The 26,999-nt window shown below is 40.8% G+C and overlaps 1 protein-coding gene across 1 annotated transcript in view; it reads left to right on the top strand.

Moving 5' to 3' along the window:
* QRICH2 (glutamine rich 2) overlaps positions 1-26,999 on the top strand; it is a 479,286-nt gene that overhangs the window by 393,281 nt on the left and 59,006 nt on the right. Inside the window, exons 18-19 of the mRNA XM_069201754.1 lie at positions 23,875-24,049; positions 25,010-25,097. Of these exons, the coding sequence (XP_069057855.1) occupies positions 23,875-24,049; positions 25,010-25,097 (263 nt within the window). The remainder of the gene's footprint in view (positions 1-23,874; positions 24,050-25,009; positions 25,098-26,999) is intronic.

Below are 26,999 nucleotides of genomic sequence, written 5' to 3'. Positions count from 1 at the left end.
GATTGTTCACCAACAAATACAATTGCTGAACTTATTAGCTTTGCTTCTCACAACAATGAATTTGGATCTCTGAATATAATGGAGGAATCTAAGACAATTATTGAGCAGTTTTGAGGGGATGCCACAATTAAATCCTATAAAGTGAAATGGAAAAGGTTTTGCTGTTGGTAAGTAAATAGCAATCTACTTCCTATTCCATCCTCTCCAGAACAGATACTACCTTGCCTACTCCACCAAGCAAGGTCAGGTCTAGCGTATACTTGAATTAAAATTCAACCGGTAGCTAATTCAAGATTTCTGAAACAAAAGAGTGACGTTTCTCTTTTGTCTAACAGACTAATCAAGGAATTCATGAAAGATTCTTTCAGAGTTTATGCTCCTATACAGAATCTTCCAGTGACCTGGCAGTTAAATACGGTTCTACAACAGCTCATGAAAAGTCAGTTTGAGCCTATTCATAAGGCAGACATAAAATATGTATTATGGAAAATTACCCTTCTCTGGGCCCTCACTTCAGCTGGGTGAATAAGTGAAATATAAGCTTTTACGATTAATGAACCCTATTTGCAATTCAAAGATGACAGAGGGATATTAAGAACTAATCCTGATTTTATTTCCAAACTTCCAACTTCATTTCACTTCTATGAGCCAATTGTGTTAACAACATTCTTTAAAAAAAACCTTCATCCACAGCTGAGAGAGTCCTACATTCTCTTGGTGATAAAACTATGTTTAAAGTTTTATTTTGACAGAACAAGGGTTTTTAGAGAATCTGGCCAGCTCCTAATATTGTTTGCCCTGCCTGGAAGAGGTTACGCTTTATCACGGAGCAGTATAGCTCAATGGATATCTGCAACCATTGCCTTTTGCCATGACAAAGCAGGAAGGCCATAGACAGCAAAGGTTGAGGCACATTCTACAAGAAAAGTGGCCCCATCTACAGCCCTGTTTGCTGGAGTTTCTTAACCGAACATTTGCTGAGCGGCAACGTGGACTAATGTCCATACCTTCACCAAATTTTATTGTTTGGATTCTTCATGGAAAACTGTTGCTGCAGTTGGGCAAGCAATACTGCGTCATGTCTTCCAGTGAGGTACAAAATGTATTTTTTCTTACATGTCAAATTATGCAATGTTTTTTATGTTTTCTGTTTGAAATACAGCATGTTAGTTTTATTTTGATAAGTTGCCTTGTTAAGTCATGGTTATTCTTTACATCGGAGGAGTTTGCGATACCCAATGCCTCTTTTTTCCTTGATACTGCTTACTACTCTGATTCAAGCATGTGAATCTATGAAATAATCAATACTGGATTATCTAATATTGATATCTTTCATAGATTCATATGTGATCCTCCCTCCTCTACATTAAGGCTCACCACTCTGGATATCTCGTACATTCTTTTCCTTTACACCTGTGCTTGAAATCTGAGATATGGTGGCTCTGCAGGGAAAGAGTGCTTCAGGGTCTATGTCCTGACTGGTTGAAGTTTGGTTCTTATAAAACAATGTGAATTAGTTACCAATGTCACTTGGCTTCTATATGGCTTTCAATGCTTATGTTTGCCACTGCCTGTTATTATTACTGTGGCACTACCTCCATGAGGACAGGGAAGATTCAAGCATGTGACTCTGACAGAAATCAATACTGGAGAACCACAGTGTACTGGTACGTAATTTGTTTCTTACTAGAAGTACATTTGCTGCAAATTAAATTTATCATTAGTAACTGTATTAGGAAAGGCAGATGATAAGAAGCAATATAAAGAACACAGGCCACAGAATACACTCATCATCCATCTATAGGTAGTGGCAATTATGTCAGTTGCCTACTGGTAGAAAAGTCAGAAAACCTAAACATTTAATACAAACAGGAGAAGCTCTGGTAGTGTATGAGTATTAAGAAGAAAAATGGAAAAAACAGACTATTTCACTACAATACTAAACGCTTGACCATCCTCCATTGAGGGAGTTAACAAACAAGAACAGGATCAGGAGAGATCTATTAATCTCTCACAGCTCTCATTTTTATTTGTTTTTTAATCTTATCTGTTTCTTCTTTTTTGAGCTCATAAGGCAGCCAAAAATTAATGCAGGTATAAATCATAACAAATATTGTAATCCAAAAAATGTGTTAATAGTGTCAAAAATCATCAGTTTATTTGATAACATGTCATAGCATAAGGTGCACTTGGCATGGAGATTGTTGGTATTCTAATTATAACGAATGATTCACAAAGGCCTGAGGCACACAACACACCTCACCTATCACTATAGGAAAAGTCAGTTATCCTGATTAGTGCACTGGGCCGGGAGGTCAGTCCTTCTCACCCCCGATTAGGGCATAAAACCCATCCAATTATATAAACAAATTCGTCAAAGCACCAATATAAGCACAACCATTAGTATATGTAAATTTGTTTACAACATCGCAGACAATCCACTGGGACAACAATCATATTCCCAGTTAAAGTGATACTGTAAGAAAAAAGTTCGAACTCTGCCACATGGAAAAAAACAAATCCTCAATACATTTTGTTTTCCTAAATGTTAATTATTTATTTGTATTTCTTTTGAAATATCTCTCAGTCGCCCAACAGGAAGAGATGAATTAGCGGCACTCAGTTTAGCTGATCTTGTTTGAAACTGCGACGGAGGAGGGGTGGACGATACATGCCACAGGCTTGTACATTGCCCCTTGGGGAGCTATATAAATAGACCACATGAGAAGTCGAGGTTGGCTTGGAATCGAACCAGTGGCTTGAACGGATCGATAATGTTTCAATAGATGAAGGTTTAATATGTTGGCCTCTGGGGAGTCAAAGTCATGCTCACAATATGCTGCGTGTGAAGTTTATGTTGAAATGGAGTCATAAAAGGGATTCCTCATGTGGGTGGAATGATGATGCCTTACCCGATGAAGCCCTGAAGAAGTTCTTGAAAGTGAACAAAAAAGACCACAGCACACAGCGTACAAAACAGTAATACATAAACAGTAAAATCCAAAGTATGAAGAATCTGTCGGCAAGTGAAGTGAATCAATATTTCAAGTTTCTTATAGGAAACATCTTTTATTTTGAAACGCAGTTTGGTAAATGAAAAGACACGTCCATCAAATACAGCCAACACGTGTTTCGTCACACAAATTTTTCAAGGCTGCAAAGAGATATATATACAATAATGTTTCATTTTATTCCGGACTGGTCTTAAAGTAAATAGTAAAAAATAAGTGACTGGGTGCATATAACACAGGTAAGTAAACCCAGTGAATAGTGCAAATAGAAATAATAATAGACATGGCAATGGAAGTAGTGGTGGTAGGAGAACAGACACCATAATGAAACACCACAGTGGTCAAAGAGGTGATAGCTGTCCAGAGATAACTGCCAGACAAAACCAAATAAATAAATATATTTTTTGATAAAATACAAGGACACCTGAAACCAATAATTTTATTGTGTGTGAGAAGCGTGAGTATATTGGTAAGCCAACGTGGAATGGGTATGCACTGCCCATAATAAAGTAAGAACTGTAGTAAGTCAAAAAGACGGAAGTAAACGTGTCTAAAGAAGAAAAAGAACAACTGACTTAATCATACCTAGAGTATTTGCAAAGTTGTAGAAGGTTCCGAGTTGGGAGTTTGTAGAAAAAGTATAAGCTGGAAAGGAAAACAAAATCATCAATAAAGTAGTCGGTAGGGGGCTAACAAAGCAGGAAGCTGGTAAAATGTAATTACCTGTTTAAACAAGTAGATAAATGCGGCCAATGTCTGGTTCATAATGTCCCCAGGTAGGAAGTGTAGAGATCAATTACCAAATATTATATATATATATATATATATATAGGAGGACCTTGGTAAATCCCGTGTATTCTTGGAAAAAATACGAGAGTGAGGGAAATAGCTGCGTGATAAAAAAGGCTGGGACGTATGTAAATAGATTCAGTAGGGAAACCTGATACCAGTAAGGTTGTGCCAAACAAGAAAAGAAAATAACGGGGATAAGTTATCCGCCGATAAGGTCACTATTAATCAAAAAAAGGGAAGAGGCTTACCTGTCGAGTTGAATACCGCTTAACGCTCGCTATGGGGAGTCAGCTGAAAATGGCATCGCGGGGAACGCGATGTTAAATGCCAGAATGTCATGGAAATGGACGAAGGGTTACTAAGTAAATAGTCAACAAAACAGACGAAGGTCAGAGAAAGGAAATGTTTCAAAAGCAGTGTATTGTACTGATAGAATTCTGACAAAAACAGTAAGGAAAAGCGGCGGCCATGTTGCAAGAAGAAGGGAAAACTGTGATAAGTGATAAAGGTCCCTTTATATGAACCAAAAAACGTAAATAAAATGTAAAGGACACCACATGCACAGAGGATAAAGGCACCAAAAGTAAAGTGAAACTAAAGTAAATCGAAGACACGAGTTGGAAGAAAAATAAATGTGTTAAAAAACGAATAACAGTAGTTAAACATATCAGTCAAAATAGGAGTATTAAAACCTATGAATCCAAGCTCAATCTACAGTTTTAGACACAGTATTAACATGGTCATAGAAGGAAGAAATGTTTACACATATAATACATATACCAGTAATGGTGAAAGTACGTACATACGATAATAACAGTTAGATGCTAAGGATAAATATTCCACAAAGTACTTATAAAGATATACAATACAAAGAACAATTTAACCCATGTAATCAAACCACAGAAAACAATAGGGGGAATACAAATTGATAATACAAGTTAAACATGGTTGAGAACATTAGAAAATAAATAATCCAAGAAAAGCATAATGCCTATGTATATAGCCGTAGAGTCAAGCTTGTAGTAACAACAAGAAAAAATTGTTCAAGTATACACGAATAGGCAGCCAAGTGGCCATATAGGTATGTCAAAATCCCATTTGAATACAAAATGGAGATAAGAAGCAATGTCATGTATAGGTTAAGTAAAAAGAAAAGAAAATCGATGTTTCGTTGGTATAGCAAAAGACCTATTATAGACATTTCAAGACATTTGAAAGAAGCAAGAAAATGCACGTACGGTACTGAAATTGTAAATAAGAAAAAATATAAGAAAAAAATGTAAAAAGTAGTGTAAACATGAGGGGGATACCGTTGAGGGAGGTGGACAGAGATCAGTTCACAACGAAACTGTATTAGGTTAAGAACACATACAATTCCCTGTCAATGTTGAGACCCTTTTCTACGGCCCGTAATTTAAGTATCCATTTGGCCTCACATTTACGTAAATCCTTAGTTCTATCCCCCAATCTGGGTGATGTGGATACATGGGTAATGCCATGAAATCTAATATTGAGAATGTCGTTTTCTTCCTATTACGAGTTAAAACGTGTCGCAAGGGGGTAAGTGGCAATATGGTTTCTAATTGCTGTGATGTGTTCTTGTATACATTCTTTGAGAGGGCAAATAGTGCTACCCACGTAGATGATTCAGCATACACAGATAATACAGTAAACTGTGTACGTAGTGTTGCAGTTGATGAACTGTCTAACATGATCGATGGCCTCCGTGTTGTAAGTGAATGCCAAACTTTTATTGAGAGCCAATTGGCACGAGACAAAACAACCACATTTATAGAAACCAACAGGTTTGTTGGGTAGCCAAGTTGGCGGACGGATCTGAGTAAGAGGTGAGATAAGGATAGGGCAGAGGGTATTCCTCAGAGTACGACCCCTGCTATGTGTAATAGAAGGTGTTTTATCAATAACAGCACCTAGCCCAGGATCTAGAAGTAGTAAGTGCCAATGTTTCTTAAGTATGCGAAACACTGATTTGCTTGCAGGACTGAATCTAGTAACAAATGTGATAACCTTACTTCTATTGGTACCGGATTTCTTGTAGCCTTTGATAAGTAAGGAATGACGTTGTTTGGAAGATATACGTTTGCTAGCCGTGGAGATTATGTCTTGCGGGTAACATCTGTTGCGTAAACGTTGAGCTAAGCATTCCAACTCCTGTGTAAACGTCTCATTGTCACTACAATTGCGACGTGTTCTGACCATTTCGCCATAAGGAATTGCTTTGATCTGGGTGATAGGATGTGCACTATGTGCATGGAGGATAGAGTTACAGGGAATCAGGTTTTCTAAAAAGTCTAGAGGAGATCTTATTGTTAGTAATGTAAAGTAAGAGATCAAGAAACTCTATTTGGGCACAGTCAACTTTGTGTGTGAAAACCAAATTACAGTCATTGGAATTGAGGTGGACTATGAGTATATTCAGGTCCTGTCTGTTGCCCGTCCAAATGGTGAGTATGTCATCGATATACCTCCCCCAGAAAAGAATGTGTTGGGTAATGTGCGAGGGACAGTTTGACCAGAGGTGTTGTTTTTCAAACTGTCCCATGTGTAGATTTGCGTAGGAAGGGGAGAATTTTGCTCCCATGGTATCCCCTTGACATTGTTGGTACCATTGACCATCGTGTAGGAAGACATTATTCTCAAGAACTAATCGTGTGAGGTCAAGTAACATTTGAGTGTGTTCATAGAGAGTGGCGTCTCTATCTGCAAGTGTTAAAGAGAGCATGTCGAGACCCCGTTCCAAGGGGATAGATGTGTAAAGTGAGTTGACGTCCAAGCTGACGAAGCAACAGTCATCAGTCCAGTCCACATATTCTAGTTGACATAATAGGTCTCATGTCCTGTATGAAAGAGGGTAAATTACGTACCATCGGTTGGAGAAAAGAGTCAATATATTCAGATATTTGTTCTGTAGGTGAACCGATGCCTGAGATGATAGGTCTACCGGGGGAAGGTCCCAGGTTTATGCATTTTTGGTATAATATAGAGACCAGGTGCTCGTGGTGTGTCATTGTACATGTATCTATATTCGTGGTCAGAGAGAAGGCACAGGTTTTTCCATTAGGCCAGTCTATTGCCAATTGTACTAATAATCCTTGGCAGAGGATTGTCAGGTAGATGTGTATAGGCTTGAGTATCGCTAAGTTGTCTGTTGATTTCGGACATGTAGTCCGATCTGTTCATAATAACCACATTACCCCCTTTGTCCGCCTCTCCAATCACAATGTCGGTGCAGGAAGAGAGTTTATTAAGGGCCAGAAATTCCATTGGATTAAGGTTATTCTTATGTTTGGGGGTGTGAGTCCTGAGTTTATCCTCAAGTGTAAAAAGATCGGCACTAACTGCCTTATAGAAGACATCTGTGCTATTGTCAGGTGGCACAGTAGGTGTAAAACTGGATTTGGGTCTGAGACCACTATCAAGATCCAAATTGGGCTGAATATCGAGGTGAAACAATAGTTCCTCAAAACTAAGAGTTGGGTGTATTGTAGGATCTAAGGACAGGACAGTGTAAATGTCCTGTGTGTCCTTTATTGTCTTGTTGCAAGAGCAAGAAGGTATGTTGGGAATCGTACTGCGCGCTGGTTTATTAAAGAAAAACTTTCTACGTTTCAAGTGGCGTATAAACTTAAAAAGGTCAATGTGTATGTCAGTGAAGTCAGGTTTAGAAACAGGACAGAAGCCCAAGCCTTTTTTCAACACATTTATTTCATCCTTAGACAATGTAAGGGTAGACCGATTGATCACCTGAACTGTATCATCATTCAAAGTGGTTTGACATAAAGTGGTACAAGTGTTCATGTTCTCAGATTTTTTGCGATCAAGGGAGTTGTTACGTCCTTCCTTTTGTCTAACGTTGTGTTTCTTTCCAACCCTACGGGTATGTTTGTACTTAAATTTGATCTGTTGTAGTTCTGACGTAAACCCCTTCTGTAACGTCCTAGTTCCTCTAAAAAAAGATGGGTGAGTAACGCCAGGAGTAGGTAAAGTATGCAGAGTCCCTTCAGTAGAGGGATCCAAGCTATTGCTAGAAATACTTGAAACGTCTGATAGACTGCTCGGTGCTGACACATCCGTAAGGTTGGTGTCAGTCATCCTCCCATGGGTATCCTTATTGACCTGATCAAACTTACGTGCAAAGGTATAAATACGGCCGTTACTGTAATCATTCTCATCCTTAATGATTTTTTTTTTTTTGTCTTTAATATATAGTTGGTGACTGTTAAGTACTTCTCTCAAGATAGTGTAGTTTTTGTCTGTTGCCTCGGGAAGGTTTAAGTTCTTGATCTCTTCTTCTAAGGAGGCAATGTCCAGCAGTAATTTGTCCCTTTTTCTATCCGCATGTTTAATAAGTATGTTCATCATCTCAATGGAAGATGAGGAAATCAAGTGTTCCCATTCCCCAGGAAGGTCAGGGTCAAGGTCATCAAAAGAAGGGAAAATTATCACCCGTAGGCCCCTGGGGACTTGTTAAGTTCTATGTAGCGTTTTAGTGTGGTGACGTACCACCATCTCGAAAGTTCTAGTTTCTTAAGTCTTTCGGGTTTAACAAATTTCTGTTCAAGTCCTTCCTTAATGGTCATACTGGTACCAGTATTAGTAGTAATAGTTTTTTTTAAAAATAATTTGGCAGATAAAGTATCCCGTTTATCGTCAAAAAGGGCCATGTCTAAATAGTCTAAACAAAACCAGATACAGTAATAAGGTTTTGAGACCAGGAGTGCAGTTAACCACAATATGGCAAAAAAAAGCCCAGAACAAAAATTAAAGGGTAGTAATGGTGTAGGATATTGCACCTCCTGGAGGTATTGACAAAGGTAAGAACAGGAGAGTACCCGAGTTAATGGATGGTGCAAGTGGTCAGGTGCCTTACTACCCATAGGCACGGAAAATGTGTATGGATATACACAAATGACAATGAACAAAAAAGACCACAGCACACAGCATACAAAACAGTAATACATAAACAGTAAAATCCAAAGTATGAAGAATCCGTCGGCAAGTGACGCGAATCAATATTTCACGTTCCTTATAGGAAACATCTTTTATTTTGAACCGCAGTTTGGTAAATGAAAAGACACGTCCATCAAATACAGCCAACACGTGTTTCGTCACACAAGTGACTTTTTCAAGGCTGCAAAGAGATATATATACAATAATGTTTTGTTTTATTCCGGACTGGTCTTAAAGTAAAAAGTAAAGAGTAAAAAATAAGTGACTGGGTGCATATAACACAGGTAAGTAAACCCAGTGAATAGTGCAAATAGAAATGATAATAGACATGGCAATGGAAGTAGTGGGGGTAAATGAACAGACACCATAATAAAACACCACAGTGGTCAAAGAGGTGATAGCTGTCCAGAGATAACTGCCAGACAAAACCAAAGAAATAGATATATTTTTTATAAAATACAAGGACACCTGAAACCAATAATTTAATTGTGTGTGAGAAGCGTGAGTATATTGGTAAGCCAACGTGGAATGGGTATGCACTGCACCGAACAGTCTATCAGACGTTTCAAGTATTTCTAGCAATAGCTTGGATCCCTCTACTGAAGGGACCTTGTGTACTTTACCTACTCCTGGCGTTACTCACCCATCTTCTTTTTTAGAGGAACTAGGACGTTACAGAAGGGGTTTACGTCAGAACTACGACAGATCAAAATTAAGTACAAACCCACCCGTAGGGGGGAAAGAAACACAATGTTAGACAAAAGGGAGGGCGTAACAACTCGCTCGCAAAAAATCAGAGAACATGAACACTTGTACCACTTTGTCAAACCACTTTGGATGATGATACAGTTCAGGTGATCAATCTGTCTACCCTTACATTGTCTAAGGATGAAATAATGTGTTGAGAAAAGGCTTGGGCTTCTGTCCTGTTTCTAAACCTGACTTCACCGACATACACATTGACCTTTTTAAGTTTATACGCCACTTGAAACTTAGAAAGTTTTTCTTTTATAAACCAGCACGCAGTACGATTCCCAACATACCTTCTCGCTCTTGCAACAAGACAATAAAGGACATACAGGACATTTATACTGTCCTGTCCTTAGATCCTACAACATACCCAACTCTTAGTTTTGGGGAACTATTGTTTCACCTCGATATTCAGCCCTATTTGGATCTTGATAGTGGTCTCAGATCCAAATCCAGTTTTACACCTACTTTACCACCTGACAATAGCATAGATGTCTTCTATAAGGCAGTTAGTGCAGATCTTTTTACACTTGAGGATAAACTCAGGACTCACGCCCCCAAACATAAGAATAACCTCAATCCAATGGAATTTCTGGCCCTTAATAAACTCTCTTCCTGCACCGACATTGTGATTAGAGAGGCGGACAAAGGGGGTAATGTGGTTATTATTAACAGATCGGTCTACATGTCTGAAATCAACAGACAACTTAGTGATACTCAAGCCTATACACATCTACCTGACAATCCTCTGCCAAGGATTATTAGTACAATTGGCAATAAACTGGCATATTGGAAAAACCTGTGCCTTCTCTCTGACCAAGAATATAGATACATGTATAATGACACACCACGAGCACCTTGTATCTATATTCTACCATAAATACATAAACCTGGGACCATCCCCCCGGTAGACCTATCATCTCAGGCATCGGTTCACCTACAGAACAAATATCTGAATATATTGACTCTTTTCTCCAACCGATGGTACGTTATTTACCCTCTTTCATACAAGACACGAGAGACCTATTATGTCAACTAGAAGATGTGGACTGGACTGATGACTGTTGCTTCGTCAGCTTGGACGTCAACTCATTTTACACTTCTATCCCCTTGGAACGGGGTCTCGACATGCTCTCTTTAACACTTGCAGATAGAGACGCCACTCTCTATGAACACACTCAAATGTTACTTGACCTCACACGACTAGTTCTTGAGAATAATGTCTTCCTACATGATGGTCAATGGTACCAACAATGTCAAGGGATTGCCATGGGAGCAAAATTCTCTCCTTCCTACGCAAATCTATACATGGGACAGTTTGAAAAACATCACCTCTGGTCAAACTGTCCCTCGCACATTACCCAGCATATTCTTTTCTGGGGGAGGTATAGTGATGACATACTCACCATTTGGACGGGCAACAGACAGGACTCGAACATACTCATAGACCACCTCAATTCAAATGACTTTAACACACAGAGTTGACTGTGCCCAAATAGAGTTTCTTGATCTCTTACTTTACATTACTAACAAGAAGATCTCCTCTAGACTTTTTAGAAAACCGGTAGGATAGGTAACTCTATCCTCCATGCACATAGTGCACATCCTATCACCCAAATCAAAGCAATTCCTTATGGCAAAATGGTCAGAACACGTCACAATTGTAGTGACGATGAGACGTTTACACAGGAGTTGGAATGCTTAGCTCAACGTTTCCGCTGCAGAGGTTACCCGGAAGACATAATCTCCACAGCTTGCAAACGTATATCTTCCAAACAACGTCATTCTCTACTTATCAAAGGCTACAAGAAATCCGGTACCAATAGAAGTAAGGTTATCCCATTTGTTACTAGATTCAGTCCCGCAAGCAAATCAGTGTTTCGCATACTTAAGAAACATTGGCACTTACTACTTCTAGATCCTGGGCTAGGTGCTGTTATTGATAAAACACCTTCTATTACACATAGCAGGGGTCGGACTCTGAGGAATATCCTCTGCCCTATCTTGATCTCACCTCTTACTCAGACCCATCCGCCAACTTGGCTACCCAACAAACCTGTTGGTTTCTATAAATGTGGTTGTTGTGTCTCGTGCCAATTGGCTCTCAATTAAACTTTGACATTCACTTACAACACGGAGGCTATCTATCATGTTAGTCAGTTCATCAACTGCAACACTAGGTGCACAGTTTACTGTATTATCTGTGTATGCGGACTCATCTACGTGGGTAGCACTATTCACCCTCTCAAAGAACGTATACAAGAACACATCAGAGCAATTAGAAACCATATTGCCACCTATCTGCTTGTGACACATTTCAACTCGGGACATGAAGAAAACGACATTCCCAATATTAGATTTCATGGCATTACCCATGTATCCACATCACCCAGATTGGGGGATAGAACTAAGGATTTACGTAAATGTGAGGCCAAATGGATACTTAAATTACGGGCCGTAGAAAAGGGTCTCAACATTGACAGGGAATTGTATGTGTTCTTAACCTAATACAGTTTTGTTGTTAACTGATCTCTGACCACCTCCCTCAACGGTATCCCCCTCATGTTTACACTATTTTTTACATTTTATTCTTATATTTTTTCTTATTTACCATTTCAGTACCGTACGTGCATTTTCTTGCTTCTTTCAAATGTCTTGAAATGTCTATAATAGGTCTTTTGCTATACCAACCAAACATGGATTTTCTTTTCTTTTTACTTAACCTATACATGACATTGCTTCTTATCTCCATTTTGTATTCAAATGGGGTTTTGACATACCTATATGGCCACTTAGCCGCCTATTCGTGTATACTTTTAAAAAAATTCTACAAGCTTGACTCTACTGCTATAAACATAGGCATTAATCTTTTCTTTGATTTTTTATTTTCTAATGTTCTCTACCATGTTTAACTTGTATTACCAATTTGCAGTCCCCCTACTGTTTTCTATGGTTTGATTACATGGGTTAAATTGTTCTTTGTATTGTGTATCTGTATAAGTACTTTGTGCAATATTTATCCTTAGCATCTAACTGTTATCGTATGTACGTACTGTCACCATTACTGGTATATGTATTATATGTGTAAACATTTCTTCCTTCTATGACTATGTTAATACTGTGTCTAAAACTGTAGATTGAGCTTGGATTCATAGGTTTTAATACTCCTATTTTGACTGATATGTTTAACTACTGTGATTAGTTTTTTAACACATTTATTTTTCTACCAACTCGTGTCTTCTGTTTACTTTAGTTTAGTTTCACTTTACTTTTGGTGCCTTTATCCTCCGTGCATGTGGTGTCCTTTACATTTTATTTACGTTTTTTGGTTCATGTATAGGGACCTTTATCACTTATCACAGTTTTTCCTTCTTCTTGCAACATGGTCGCCGCTTTTCCTTACTCTTTTTGTCAGAAATCTAGCAGTACAATACACTGCTTTTGAAACACTTCCTTTCTCTGACCTTCATCTATTTTGTTGACTATTTACTTAGTAACCCTTCGTCCATTTCCATGACATTCTGGCATTTAACATCGCGTTCCCCACGATGCCATTTTCAACTGACTCCCCATAGCGAGCGTTACGCGATATTCAACTTGGCAGGTAAGCCACTTCCCTTTTTTTGATTAATAGTGACCTTATCGGCAGATAACTTATCCCCGTTATTTTCTTTTCTTGTTTGGCACAACCTTACTGGTATCAGGTTTCCCTACTGAATCTATTTACATACGTGCCAGCCTTTTTTATTACACAACTATTTCCCTCACTCTCATATTTTTTCTAGTACTACACCAGGACTTACTAAGGTCCTCCTATATATATATAATATTTGGTCATTGATCTCTACACTTCCTACCTGGGGACATAATGAACCAGACATTGGCCGCATTTATCTACTTGTTTAAACAGGTAATTACATTTTACCAGCTTCCCGCTTTGTTAGCCCCCTACCAACTACTTTATTGACGATTTTGTTTTCCTTTCCAGCTTATACTTTTTGTACAAACTCCCAACTCGGAACCTTCTACAATTTTGCAAGTACTCTAGGTATGATTAAGTCTGATGTTCTTTTTATTCTTTAGACACGTTTACTTCCGTCTTTTTGACTTACTACAGTTCTTACTTTATTATGGGCAGTGCATACCCATTCCACGTTGACTTACCAATATACTCACGCTTCTCACACACAATAAAATTATTTGTTTCCGGTGTCCTTGTATTTTATCAAAAAATATATCTATTTCTTTGGTTTTGTCTGGCAGTTATCTCTGGACAGCTATCACCTCTTTGACCACTGTGGTGTTTCATTATGGTGTCTGTTTGCTTACCCCCACTACTTCCATTGCCATGTCTATTATCATTTCTATTTGCACTATTCACTGGGTTTACTTACCTGTGTTATATGCACCCAGTCACTTATTTTTTACTCTTTACTTTTTACTTTAAGACCAGTCCGGAATAAAACAAAACATTATTGTATATATATATATCTCTTTGCAGCCTTGAAAAACTCACTTGTGTGTTGAAACACGTGTTGGCTGTATTCGATGGACGTGTCTTTTCATTTACCAAACTGCGGTTCAAAATAAAAGATGTTTCCTATAAGGAACGTGAAATATTGATTCGCTTCACTTGCTGACGGATTCTTAATTCTTTGGATTTTACTGTTTATGTATTACTGTTTTGTACGCTGTGTGCTGTGGTCTTTTTTGTTCATTGTCATTTGTGTATATCCATACACATTTTCCCTGCCTACGGGTAGTAAGGCACCTGACCACTTGAGCCATCCATTAACTCGGGTACTCTCCTGTTCTTACCTTTGTGAATACCTCCAGGAGGTGCAATATCCTACACCACTACTACCCTTTAAGTTCTTGAAAGTGATGAAACGTCCTGGCTACCGGATGGAGAATGTTATTGCAAAAGGAATATAAATAAAGAATGAACATTTAAGAGAATTAAATGTATACGTGGCAAAGCTCAACTTTTTTCTTGCAGTGTCACTTGAACTGGGAATATGATTGTTGTCCCAGTGGATCATCTCCGATGTTGCAAACAAATTTACATATACTAATAGTTGTGCTTGTATTGTATTCTAATTATGACAATTTCCTATTTTCCATGAGTAAATGGACATAAGTTCTTGTATGTTTCCTGCTGACTAAAACTGAAGTTTGATTTTACTCCCGTTAGAGTGAACTAATACAAATATTTTTTTAAAACAAGTGCAGAAAAAGGAGGATGGAGGGCAGACAGCTTGATAGGTCATGCCTTCTAGAGAAGTGCTGGATGACAAAAAACAAATCAGGCAATACCAGCAAGAGGCAGGCTAAGGGTCAGTCCAAAGTGTGACATGGACTGTACCAGTTAGTCATAGTCTAAGGAGGAACGTGATCTTACAGACCATAAAAAACAGAGAGAAGGAGGAGAGGCACATAGCAAGATGGTCTGTGCTATTCAGAGACACGCTGAAGAAAAAAAAAATGGAGATTAAAATGGGCGGTTTAACGAGAAACAGACTGAAGATTGAAAGTGGAGAACAAGATAGGTCATACAGTGTCCTCAATCCTATGTATCATAAGCAGTCAACTAAAGAGGCACAAACAAGAAATGTATTTCAGGCAAGTTAATTGATGATAGTCTGCTTGATTATGCAAAAAATACACTTTCAAGGATTAATTATATTAAATCCAAGTTTTACTGACTCGTTCAATCAAAGAATGACAAACATTACAGCAAACAAATTTCACTGTTTAATACAGAGCTTCATCAGGGATACTATAAAACAATAACTGTGTATTCATACTCAAGATTCTGAAAAAGTAAAGTGCTCATATGTCTGAACATGTTTCTGCATCCAAACACATATTGTGATGTTGTCCACAATATGTGTTTAAAAGCAGAAACTTCGGCAGACATATGGGTACTGTGGCTTTGACCTGGACATATTGGTGGATTAAGCTAATTGAAATAGGGTCCTGTTCACAGCATATGGAAAAAAGCAGAATAGGTTTTGGCACAAGCAGTAGGTGAGGTGTGCTATCCTTTAATAACATTTATGGGAGGGTACTAAAAAGGTTCTTTAAGGATACCATTCTCCTCCTGTTGCTGCATCTCTACATGTAGTTGAACTCCATGGCAACAGATTCCCCTTGGGAATCCATTAGTGACAATGAGATTGGAACTGGTGTTAGCCCCTTCGAAGATCAAGTAAGGAATACATTGTTGTTGTAGTTGATGTAGTGGCAAAATTCAAGAACAAAACTGTAAGGGAGTCCTTTGTGCCATGGAAAATTCTTGGAAAGTTATCTTACAGCTATATATATTTTTTATTAAAATCCTTGTGGCAACTACAGAACACAGAAAAGATGAGAATGAAGTCCAAAAGAAAGGCATAAAGGTAGATACTGTAATACTGTATCACTCCATCACAGCTCGTGTTTGTGGGTGATCAGATGAATGATTATCTGAAGAGTTACATCTTTAGGAGTATTCTAAACAGAATGTGGTACAGTTCTGCTCTTAGACTGAGTTTCAGGGCATCTTAGAGTTTTGGGCTCTAGATGCTTAAAGACCTATCTCTGTCTTTGTCGTTTGATGATGCATTAATGGATAAAATGTGTTCCTTAATCAGACTGTCCTGACTGGAATTTAGGTTTTGGAGGTAGGAGGGATCTTTGTTCAATTAAGACTTTCTGATGGTGAAAAGTATTTTAAATTTGAAAAAAAAACTCTACAGGGATTCAGCAGAGGGGTTATAAAGATGCTTTTTTAAATTTAAGAGGCTGGCACAGAGTTTGACTGAGTAATTCTGAAGGATTTGCAATGTGTGTTTTTTATAGCTCTGTGTAAATCATACAAAATTTGAGCTCTGCCTGTTTGAAATGAGAGCAAACTCAACGAAAGTATCTAACCTAGATATACCTTAGGCCAGCCCTCTTTGTCAACAAGTAGGCAACTTCTTGGTTGAAGGTGAATACCATGAGTCACAAAAACATAATTTGCGATACAATCATAATCTGCGACATAAACATAATTTGCTATGCAAGTGATCCATTTCTTCTTACTTTCCCTAGTCTATTAGAATTTATGCCTTCTGTTTTGACTTTTTGCTGTCTTGTGGGCTAAGTGCTTAGGAGAAAGGATACTGCCATGAAAATGCATGATTTAAACAATCACCCTGTGATAGTTGGTGCTGTCTGCCGTTTTATCAATAGAGCTTGGAAAAAGCTGGTATTAGGTTGGACTCGGCAGGGTCCCATGTGGCTTTTCTGTTGCAATTTTTTCTCGTAAATTGTAAACTAGCATTCTGTGTAATTGTTTTATACTATTACTGAGACTTTAAAATGTTTCGACGGGTACTAAGCAGTGCCATTCGTGTCAAGGCAGCTTCTAAGGATCTGACCTACCCCGTGTTGTATTTTGAGGGTCTAAGGTCTGACCCCCCCCCCCTTAGTTTAACTTACCAGCTTGACGATTCTCTCTCCTGCAGGGCCTTGTGGAGTTGATTTCTGCGGTGGGTCACAGTTCTTGGGTTTGTAGAACCAACAAGTATTTTGGCACGTCATTGTGAGGAAGCAGGAGAATAAGCAAAATGCTTAACTACGATCCATTACATTTTTACCACCATTTGACATCTTTATGCTAATTATCCCTAACTTGGGTACTGGCCTAACAGACAGGGCCTCACTTTGCAGCACCGTCAACCTGCCTGGACAAACTAACTTTAATCCTGACATTAAAAAAAACTAAAAATTAATACAAATAAAAAAGTGCAACTATTAATCTTTTTTTAAGAGTTAAATAAATGTGTAATGTTACTGGTTACAAAATACTTTCTGAGGAAGACAAAACAGTATTATCCACTAGTCTTTTAACACTCCTCTAGAAAACGGGCCAGGTCCCATTTCAAAGCCTATGGTAAACAAGCATTTGTAGTGCAATGGGTATCGCATTTTCTCGAGTTACAGCTATTAGCGTTGTAAAGTCCTAACTGGACTTTTCTTGCCACATAAATTGAAAATGAAAAGTAATAAAGTTTCACATGAGCGAGCCAATTCAGAGCGCCACAGCATCACGTGAAGCAGCACACAAAAGGAAAAAGAAGTTCGCTGCCAGTCAAACTTATTGGCAAAAGTGCAATTAGCTATGTAACGGGGCAATGTCCAAGGAGGTAACAAAACCGCCCTAAGGAGGGACAAACGTAAAGCATTTACCAACGAAAATAAAAGATTTTTGAAAGGCAAGCCCATGAATGAGTGATAGTGATGGGTGCGCGGTGGGCATGGTTAAAAGTCCAGATACATACCAATACATTGGAAAAGCCGTGCTTGCGCGCTGCTATGCTCAACCTAAAAATGTAAGACTCTTACTAATGCTGACAAGGGCAAGGGTGTAAATAACTTTTCAACGAAGGGTGCAGGAGGGCGTTGTTGAGAACAAACTTCTAAAAAAAAACAGCAGGGGCATGCAGTAGTCTTTTTCTCTTTCTTCTGTGGCACACAGCAGGTCTGTGAGAAGTAGTAATGAAGAGCAACAGCTACAGCCTCATTCTGGTGAGTAGAATGGATACTAGATGACCTGAAAGTTAAAAAACCACAAAAAAAAAAAGATGCAGGGCTGAAGTAAAAGAAAAAAAGGAAAACAAGTAAAATAGGTAAGAGGCCGCATTTAGTCATTGCGGTAGGCACTTGAATGCTCAGTTCTGAGAGTGGCATTTGAAAAGTCACAGCAATGGTATGCCAGGGTTGGACAGGGACAGAAAATAAGCAAGGGCACCAAAATCAAAGCGGCCCCCATAGTTACAAAAGTGGCCCACATTTCCAAATTAGGGCAGTTTTAAACTTGTAAAGATACTCCATACAGGTATTTTCCGAGATATGAAAGACTGTATGCAGTTTTTGTGATAATGTATATATTAGACATATATTTACGACTCAAAATGTACACATTGAGACTCTACACAATTCAGGGGAGCAAGGGTTATGAAAGGTGTGTCCCATACTCCTTAAAGTTTGCAATTAAATGTATTTATGGACTGGACCACAATTGGGATTGGAAACAATTGATGACATAAGAACTCCATAGAGTGAGTAGAAGAGCATTTGCAAAGTCGAAGATAAGCATGAGGGGCAGCTTCCACATTGTGTGTGTGAGCTCAAGAATTGGTTGGCATATGGAGAAGTCCTGGGGATCTCCATATGCATTCCTAATGCCATTCTCATCATGAAGGTTTTTAAGGTTTTTTTAAATTGTAGCTCTTGTTCCTGTATGGCTGCTTTTTGAAAATGTGAATGCAGGGATGGCTTTGCCGGCCTCCATCTGTGCATTGCCAGCCCTTTTGGTAAGATTCATAAAAATAATTCTAAACAATAAGATTAATGCTGCTGAATTCTGCCAATTCTACTGAAAAGTAATTTTTTTTTTGCATAGTGAAGGATAAATACATCTGTCGCAGTGCTAAATATTATTTGTTTGTAAGTTACACTGATGGCAAAATAATATTTTATTCTTCGGGTTGTCTCAGGGTTTCAACTGAACCAATAAGTTCAGGTTGAAGTATTAGTTCTTCTATCCTTCTACCCCCATTACCCCAAGGCAGGAGGAATGCAGCATAGACGTTCCCCCATAGAAGAGGGCACTCAGTCATTATATTACGAGGATGTATAAGTAGTGTATGAATGGGCAGTTCCCTATAACATACAGATTAGTTTTCAAAGCCTTGGCAGTAAGCAGACTCACTCCAAGTAAATAACCATCTGCATGAGAGAGTGCTGCGGAGCCGGCAACACTTCTCCCCATGAAGGGCTTATGGCTCAAACATGAAGAAGCAGAGCTGCAAAAAGTCGTTTGCTTAGAGGTATATGTAGGAGAGATCTGTAAGGCAGGCCCTTGGTTCCTCTATGTACTTTAGCAAGTCACAGCTGATATAGATTCTGATGCTAGAATACAAGCTTTATTCAGAACAGCAGTAGTTCTGCAGATATTCTAGTATTATGTCTTGTGTTATCTGAAGTCCCTCTTCCAAAAGTGTTAGGCATTGCTGGGTGAAGTTTTCAAAGAAACTAGGCCTAATTCAGAGTTTTGCAGGAGGAATTTTCCTTTGCCAGCGTGGGTTAGGTAGGGTATCTGACATGGCATTTTCAAAGGTGTAAGTTGAACAGCAAAGCCACTGAAGAATAAGTTGGAAAACTCTTTAGTTTCTTGGCAGTTTCTCGACAAGCATACAAGTGGATTTATAGAGTGTAGTTGATCACCCACCTGGGTATCCCGGTGCTGAAAGCAAGCTGCTCAGTTCAATGGCTCAGCCAGATCTTGAGTCCTTTCCTGAAATCCAGAAGGGAGGATGAGGTACGTAGGTGAAGGGGGAGGTCATTCCAAGATTTCACCGTAAGGTAGTAGAAGGAGCGTCCTCCGCTGTTGCCCTGATGGATGTGGGGGTGTGCGTGAGGGAGGTAGAGCGCAGGAGTCTGGAGGGTTGGTGGAAGGTCAGGCAGTGCTTGATGTGTGCTGGACCCTAATTATGAAGGGCTTTGTAGATGTGGATCAGCACCTTGAATTGACATCTCCTCTGAATAAGGAGCCAGTGGAGCTTCCTGAGGTGGGAGGTGATGTGGGTCCTTCTAGGAAAGTCGAGGACAAGTATGGCCGCTGAGTTCTGTACTGCCTGCAGCCTGTTCAGGCTGTTCAGGAGGTGCATGGTGATTCCAATAGTGAAAGGATCAGCCTGGTACTGTCTGCCTACGATATGATGATCATTCCGTGGGATCTGACAATGTTGGCTGAGGTGGTCATGTAGATGTTGCATAGGGTGGGACTGAGAGACAAGCCTCGTAGGACGCCACAAATGATATGCTTAGGTTCCGAGGTGAAAGGTGGTAGGTGTATTCTCTGGGTTCTTTCAGTGAGAAAGGGGGTGATCCACTTGAGGGCGTTGCCTTGGATTCCGATGTGGTGCAGCCTCTTGATAAGGGTCTGGTGTGATACAATGTTGAATGCTGCTGAGAGGTCGAGGAGGATCAGGGCCGCCGTTTCTCAACGGTCGAGGAGGGTTCTGATATCATCAGTGGCAGCGATCAGGGAAGTTTCAGTGGATTGGTTGGTGCGGAATCCGATTTGGAGGGGTCCAGAAGATTGTTGATCTCCAGTTGTTGCGTGCATTGGCGGTTAATATCCTTTTTGAGAACTTTGGCAGGAAAGGGGAGCAGCAAGATAGGGTGGTATTTCTTCAGTTTGCTGCCATCAGCTGAGGGATTTTGAAGAAGGAGCATGACTTCTGCATGCTTCTGTACTTTGGGGAAGGAGGCTGTGGTTATAAATGAGTTGAAAATGGCAGTGAGCTCGCTGCTGATCATCTTGCTCCCGAGGTTGAAGATGTGGTGGGGACAGGGGTCTGTGGGTGCTCCTGAGTGGACAGTGTTCATATGTACTGTGTGGTGAGCTGGTCCCAGGCGGTGAGCTGGTGGTCGGAATCCGTGGGAGCAAGGAGGCTGAGGGTATCCGGGGCAGTGGATTGGGATTCAAATTTTTGTAGATGGTGGAGAGCTTGTTGTGGGAGAAGTCTGCCATGAAGTCTCGGAGTTCCTGAAAATGGGTGATGGTGTTTTCGGTTGCTGAGGGGTCACAGAACTCTCTGACGATTTTGCAAAGTTCCTTTCTGTGGTTGGAGCTGTTTTTGATGAGGTCTGCTAGGGTATTCCTTTTCGTCTTTTTCAGTAGTTGGTAGTATTGTCTGAGAGATGACTTGAAGGTGGCTCGGTCTATGGACTTGTTGCTGGTATGTCATTTCCTTTCTAGGTGCTTGCAGTTGCATTTCCTGATTCTCAGTTCCAAAGTGTACCAACTGGCTTGTTTCGTTGGTCTCTTGGGTTTGGTGTACTTGACGGGAGAGACTCTGCCAGCACAGTCAGTGATCCAGGTGGAGAAACTCTTAACTGCCTGTCCTAGTGTGGGTGGGGTGTTAGAGCGGGAGGCACTGAGGGTGTTGGTCCACTGACTCTCTGATACTGTGTTCCAGCTGCAGTATGAGGTACTGGGGGGTTCGTAGGTGGTGCTTGGGGGATCCTGTGATGGTGGATGATGATGTAGTCTGTCCAGGTGAGCTTGGTGACATGGCTGTCTTTGACTCTGTCACTAGACTTGAGGATGGGGGTCAAGCGTGTGTGGGGTTGGTGACTCAGCCTCACTCAACGTTGTACATGCTTTCAAGGAAGTTGGCAGCATTGGCATTGTTGGGGCCATCAAGGTGAAAATTGAGGACTCTGAAGAAGAGGTAGTGTTTGGAGTAAATATCAAGCAGGACGATAAATTTGTGGATGGTGTTGCAGAAGCTGGGGCGAGATCCTGGGGTTCTGTAGGCGAGGGTGCCTCTGATGGTGGTTTTACTGTCAATCTGGAGTTGAAAATTGAGGTGTTCTATGATCTGGGTGATGTCATCTGCAGCAGTGGTGCAGTGGATGGTTTCTTTGTGGATGATGGCCATTCCGCCTCTGTGTTTGTTGATTTAGTCCCAGTGTGCTATCTTGCAGCCATCCGGTGTTGCTGAGGTGATGTTGGGAACAACTGCCAGGTTGATCCAGGTTTCAGTGAGGAAGATGATGTCAGGGTGAGGGAGTTGATGGTGGCCCAGATCTCAGTGGCATGCATGCAGACTGATCTGGGGTTGAGCAAGAGGCACTGGAGTTGCTTAGATGCAGATGTGGCGGTGGCGAGTGCGTGTGCTGGTGCTCTGGTGTTGCAGGAGAAGAGACAATGGAGACGGGAGAAAGGCTCTATTGTAGATCGTGGAGAGATGTGCCAGCAATTGTTGTTGCAGAGTCTGGGGTCCAAGGCAGTGAGCTTAGCGGTGGTGTAAATGCGTGGCTAGGCTGTCCAGGTGCAGATGGGCTTGCGTTTGGCACGCCGGTGGCGTGGCTGCACTGCGGCCTTCATTAAGTAGGTCCTGGGAGGAGGAAGAGTTGCTGGGTAGGTGGGGCAAAACGGAGGCAGGAAGCGGGAGACAAACAGGTGGGAAAAAGCGTCATGGGAAGAAAAAACACCAAAACAGAAATACATAAATTATCAGGTTATTGTACAGACAGGCAACAAAATACGAAATAAATAAATGTGAAAAATGGCAGTAAAATAACACGAACTGAAGTGGACTAATTAACCAGTGTTATACAATGCTAGACAAGTTGAAAAGCAGATTTGTAATCAAAACAGGCTACTGACAATGAGCAAAAACTGCAATGCAAACGAAGTACTTAGCCAGCAGATACCACACAAGGCAGAAGGGCTAACGGAACAGGAAGAAGATGCAGGCATCAGCAGCAGAGTAGGTGGGGAAAGGGAGACCTGCTGACGAGGCAGCAAGGGGGAGCTGGTTCAAAGGACTCTCTATTACGGCAATCACTAAATCAGGCACACCATGCTCTTTCTGCTTTCTGCTGATTCAGTCTGGATTTGGTCCCTCTATAGTGGGCAGATTATAAGAAAAAGAGGATCTATAGTGCACTGGCACCATTTAAGCCTACGGTGTCAGCATTTGTAACCAGCACCACACGACTCCTGTGCAAAACCCTAGTACAAGACTGGTATTCCTTGGCTGTGTTACAAATATGAAAATAATTTCCAAGGTCCATATATTATTGTAAAGAAAAGTATCTGCAGAGAAAACACAGTATCCATCAGGTTGACTGTTACTGACGTAGGTAAATTTTTTACTTTGTCAAGCCTTGATCCTAGAACCCAAACACTACTCAGCTTTTTGTTTAGAACCAAATCATTGCATAGTTTTATTTTCTGTTGACTGATACTGTTCTGTTTTTAATATCTATGTAATGCCTAATCATTGTATAATATCAAATCACTGCCTAGACTTGTTTTACTGTAGCCAGTCACTGCCTAGCCCTGGCTTACAGCAGCCAATCAACGCCCAGCACTGATTTTAAGTACTCAATATTATCTCTAATTGGTAGAATTAAGCCCACTGCCAAGACTCCTTTGAGAATAGCCGTTTGCTGTGTACTCTTGTTTTAAAAGGCTGAGTTGGTCTTGCAATAACCTTTGACTGTTCATGGAGTATCTTAAATAATAGACCTGTAAAGCTAGTCCAACAGTGATTGGTGATGATGACCTGGTAGTGATTGGTGATGATGACCTGGTAGTGATCATTGCCCAGTACTTACCACTGTATCACAACACTTTTCCCTTGTTTCCGCTGACTTATGAATCCTGGTACTCTTGCTCAGACCAAGGCTGTGTACCCTCGTGGCGACACTTGGGCCATGAATATCCGATAGTTTATTGCAGGAGTAAATTTTCTTGAAGTACCTTTTTTTGTGACTGTAGATGTGTTTCCATTTGCCTTCTATGTAGTGAGCGTATGCCAGAGATGTCAGATTATGGTTTTATGGCTACCCCTCGGAGCTGTGGGGGCAGCCACACTCTCACCTTCCCCCACCGGCGGTATACACGATTGCAGAACATCAACTCCAACCAGTGCGTCCAGCCTGAAGAGGAGAACATACTAGCACTTTTGAAGGTAAGGTGGGGAGAAGATGAATGGGGGAAGGGAGAGTAAAGTGAAAGGGAAGGCAAGACATAAAAAGCAAAGAAGATAACACAGAAAGAAAGAGGCAGCAGTAATAGGAGGAAGGGTAACAACATAGAAAAGGAAGAGTGATGGTAAGACGGGAGTAGAGGAAATGACAACATGCAGCAAGGGTATCAAACAGAGAGACCAGGATGAGGAAAAAAAGAGATACTGCAAGTGAGATTCAAAACAAAGGGGCCAGAGTGGGGCATGTATTATCTGATCAGTGCGTGTGACCATCAAGAAAGTTGCACCTGCAGCGCCTATTGCACCTCAACTAGTGACCACAGAGAAGGCGAGGTTCTGGTATATGCTGAAGCAGTGTAAATGATCATAGACATAGATGACTTTTAACTTTGAACCTCTAATTCCAGCAGACACTGTGGATCATTGTCAGGGCTAAGTGTCTTGTGCCTGGTGCAAAAGTGTAATTGATCACAGAGAGGTGTAAGATAACAGCACCTACTGCAGTATAATAGCAATCATCAATAGGTTATGCCATATAGTTCCAGATGCGGCTGAGCCAGTAGTCCTAGAGAATGCCTGCTTCAACAGCATCCTCGACCATAGAGGGCCAACAACTGCAGAAAGGCTTTGACAGTGTCAGAGATGGTAAAGTGAGTCAGGTGCACAGTTACAGCTTCAGCAGTAGTCACAGAATGGGGTGTGCTCATGGTGCCTCTTTCAGCGGTGCCATAGAGAGTAGATCTCACAATGCCTGCGGTGCTACTGACCATAGTGGAAAGGCACATTCCCACCAGTGCAAAGGCCTCCTTCACAAGTGTGGATGCCCTTTGTGAATCAGGACCCTAGTGTCTACACCAACAGTGTCATTATTGATAAACATGCAGAGCCTTAAGTATGTTCCATCAGCACCGTCATAAGCTGTCTTTGCATGTTCAATCCCAGCAGGAGGAAGTTGACATACTAGGCCTAGATGGGCACATCTACAGAGGAAGGATGGAGAACAGATTTCCAGCCATTCCAGTCAAAGACGGTAGGTAATTTTCACCACTCTTCCATGCTTCTGTTCCTTAATGATCCCTTGCTTTCCTAGAGTGTGTACATATCTAATGAACACTGTTTCCAACACAGATATGCAATCTTTTGCGGTATCCCACTAACAAAGCTAGAATTCCAGGTCCCATTTTACCCACACGCAGTGCCACAGAGCATCACTTGCGTCACACGAGTCCCACCAACCAGAAGTGACAATAACCCAGACTATAAATAGCGGTTCCTTTTTCCACAAATAAAAAGGAACAAAAGAGTGACATTGTTTCCTATGAACACATTATTGAAAGTTAAAAAATTCTTGAAAATGGGATTTTAAGGTTCAGATACTCTGACCAGTGTTGGTGTGGTTATGTTAACAATAGTATCCTATAACCACTGTATTTCCTGTTTTGGGATCTATCAAGCAAGTCACTACTGCAGAAGTATTATCCCCATAGTTATTGGCTTTAGAAAAACAAAGCTTGACTTGGGTTTTGCCAAAATGTCCAGCCTGCTTACAGACTACTCGGGCACTCTTTTGTTTGTTTCCTTCACTCATGGAGTCGGGGCTTTCAGTTCATTTGAGATTTTTGCCGAAGCTCCCTGGTCTTCTGACGTGAGATGACGTTAGTGTCTCTTATGAGGACAACACCAACTTCTGAAATTCTAGCAACAATGCTATCTTTGTCAGCATGTAAAGAATCTCAATTAACTGATGATAGAAGACATAGGTCTCTCAGGCTAATCAAAGCAGCCTTTTTACATCTCTTGTGGGTATATCTTTATCTGATTAGCCAGTACTCAATGATATCGATGACTAGGCTAATTTATAATTTGGAAATAAGGATAGATAAGTGGAAGAGGTTCTTCAGACATCACAGAATGTTGTCAAAAGTTAAACCCAGAAGTATACACCTTCCTAGTTGGCTAGAGACAGTTGTATTACTCAGCTGGCAGGAACTGATCTGGGCCTTAAATCACAGAAAGATGTGGGAATGAAGTACCATGCCTTGAGATGAGACCTCTTTCTTTACCTTTTTTTAAGCCTCACATAATTGATGTGGGGACCAAGTAGGCTTCAGTTCAGTGTTCTGCTTTTTCCATGATTTCTGACATACTGGGGGGTCATTACAACATTGGCGGTAAAAGGCGCTTACCGCCGTGCAGAAGACCGCCAATACACCGCCGCGGAATTCCGCCACAGCTATTATGACCCACATCTCGGAATCCGCCGAAATTCAGACACCCACACAAGTCCGCCACACCAAAGGTCAGTGATAAACTGGCGAAAACAAAACCTCCACCGTCACGCCAACAGAAACACGCCCATGCTATCACGACCCACAAATCCACGCGGCAGTCTCCATTGGCAGTACACACCGCCGCGCTCAAAATACACACACATCTCCAAAACACCGCCACATTGGACAATTCCAAATACACACACCTGATACACATACAAACACCACTCCGACACACCCAACACAATATAAAACACACACCCACATCACCCACATACCCCTACGTCCAAAATTTGAAGACGAAGGCGACAGACAGAGACTACAGCAAGGCACACAACACCATCACCCATACAACATCCACGCTCAAAACACCCCACACCACCACACATCACCACACTCATCAACACATACACCACCCCACACATCACCTACACCACCCCATGTCACGCCAAAGACACCCCAGGTTTTCCGAGGAGGAGCTCAGGGTCATGGTGGAGGAAATCTTACGGGTAGAGCCATAGTTATTTGGAGCACAGGTGCAGCACACCTCCATAGCCAGGAAGATGGAGCTATGGCGAAGAATCGTCAACAGGGTCAACGCTGTGGGACAGCATCCAAGAAATCGGGAGGACATCAGGAAGAGCTGGAACGACCTACGGGGG

This window comes from Pleurodeles waltl, chromosome 7 (genome assembly GCF_031143425.1).
Source record: "Pleurodeles waltl isolate 20211129_DDA chromosome 7, aPleWal1.hap1.20221129, whole genome shotgun sequence".
Classification (NCBI taxonomy): domain Eukaryota; kingdom Metazoa; phylum Chordata; class Amphibia; order Caudata; family Salamandridae; genus Pleurodeles; species Pleurodeles waltl.
This window is presented reverse-complemented; position numbering and strand designations above follow the sequence as displayed.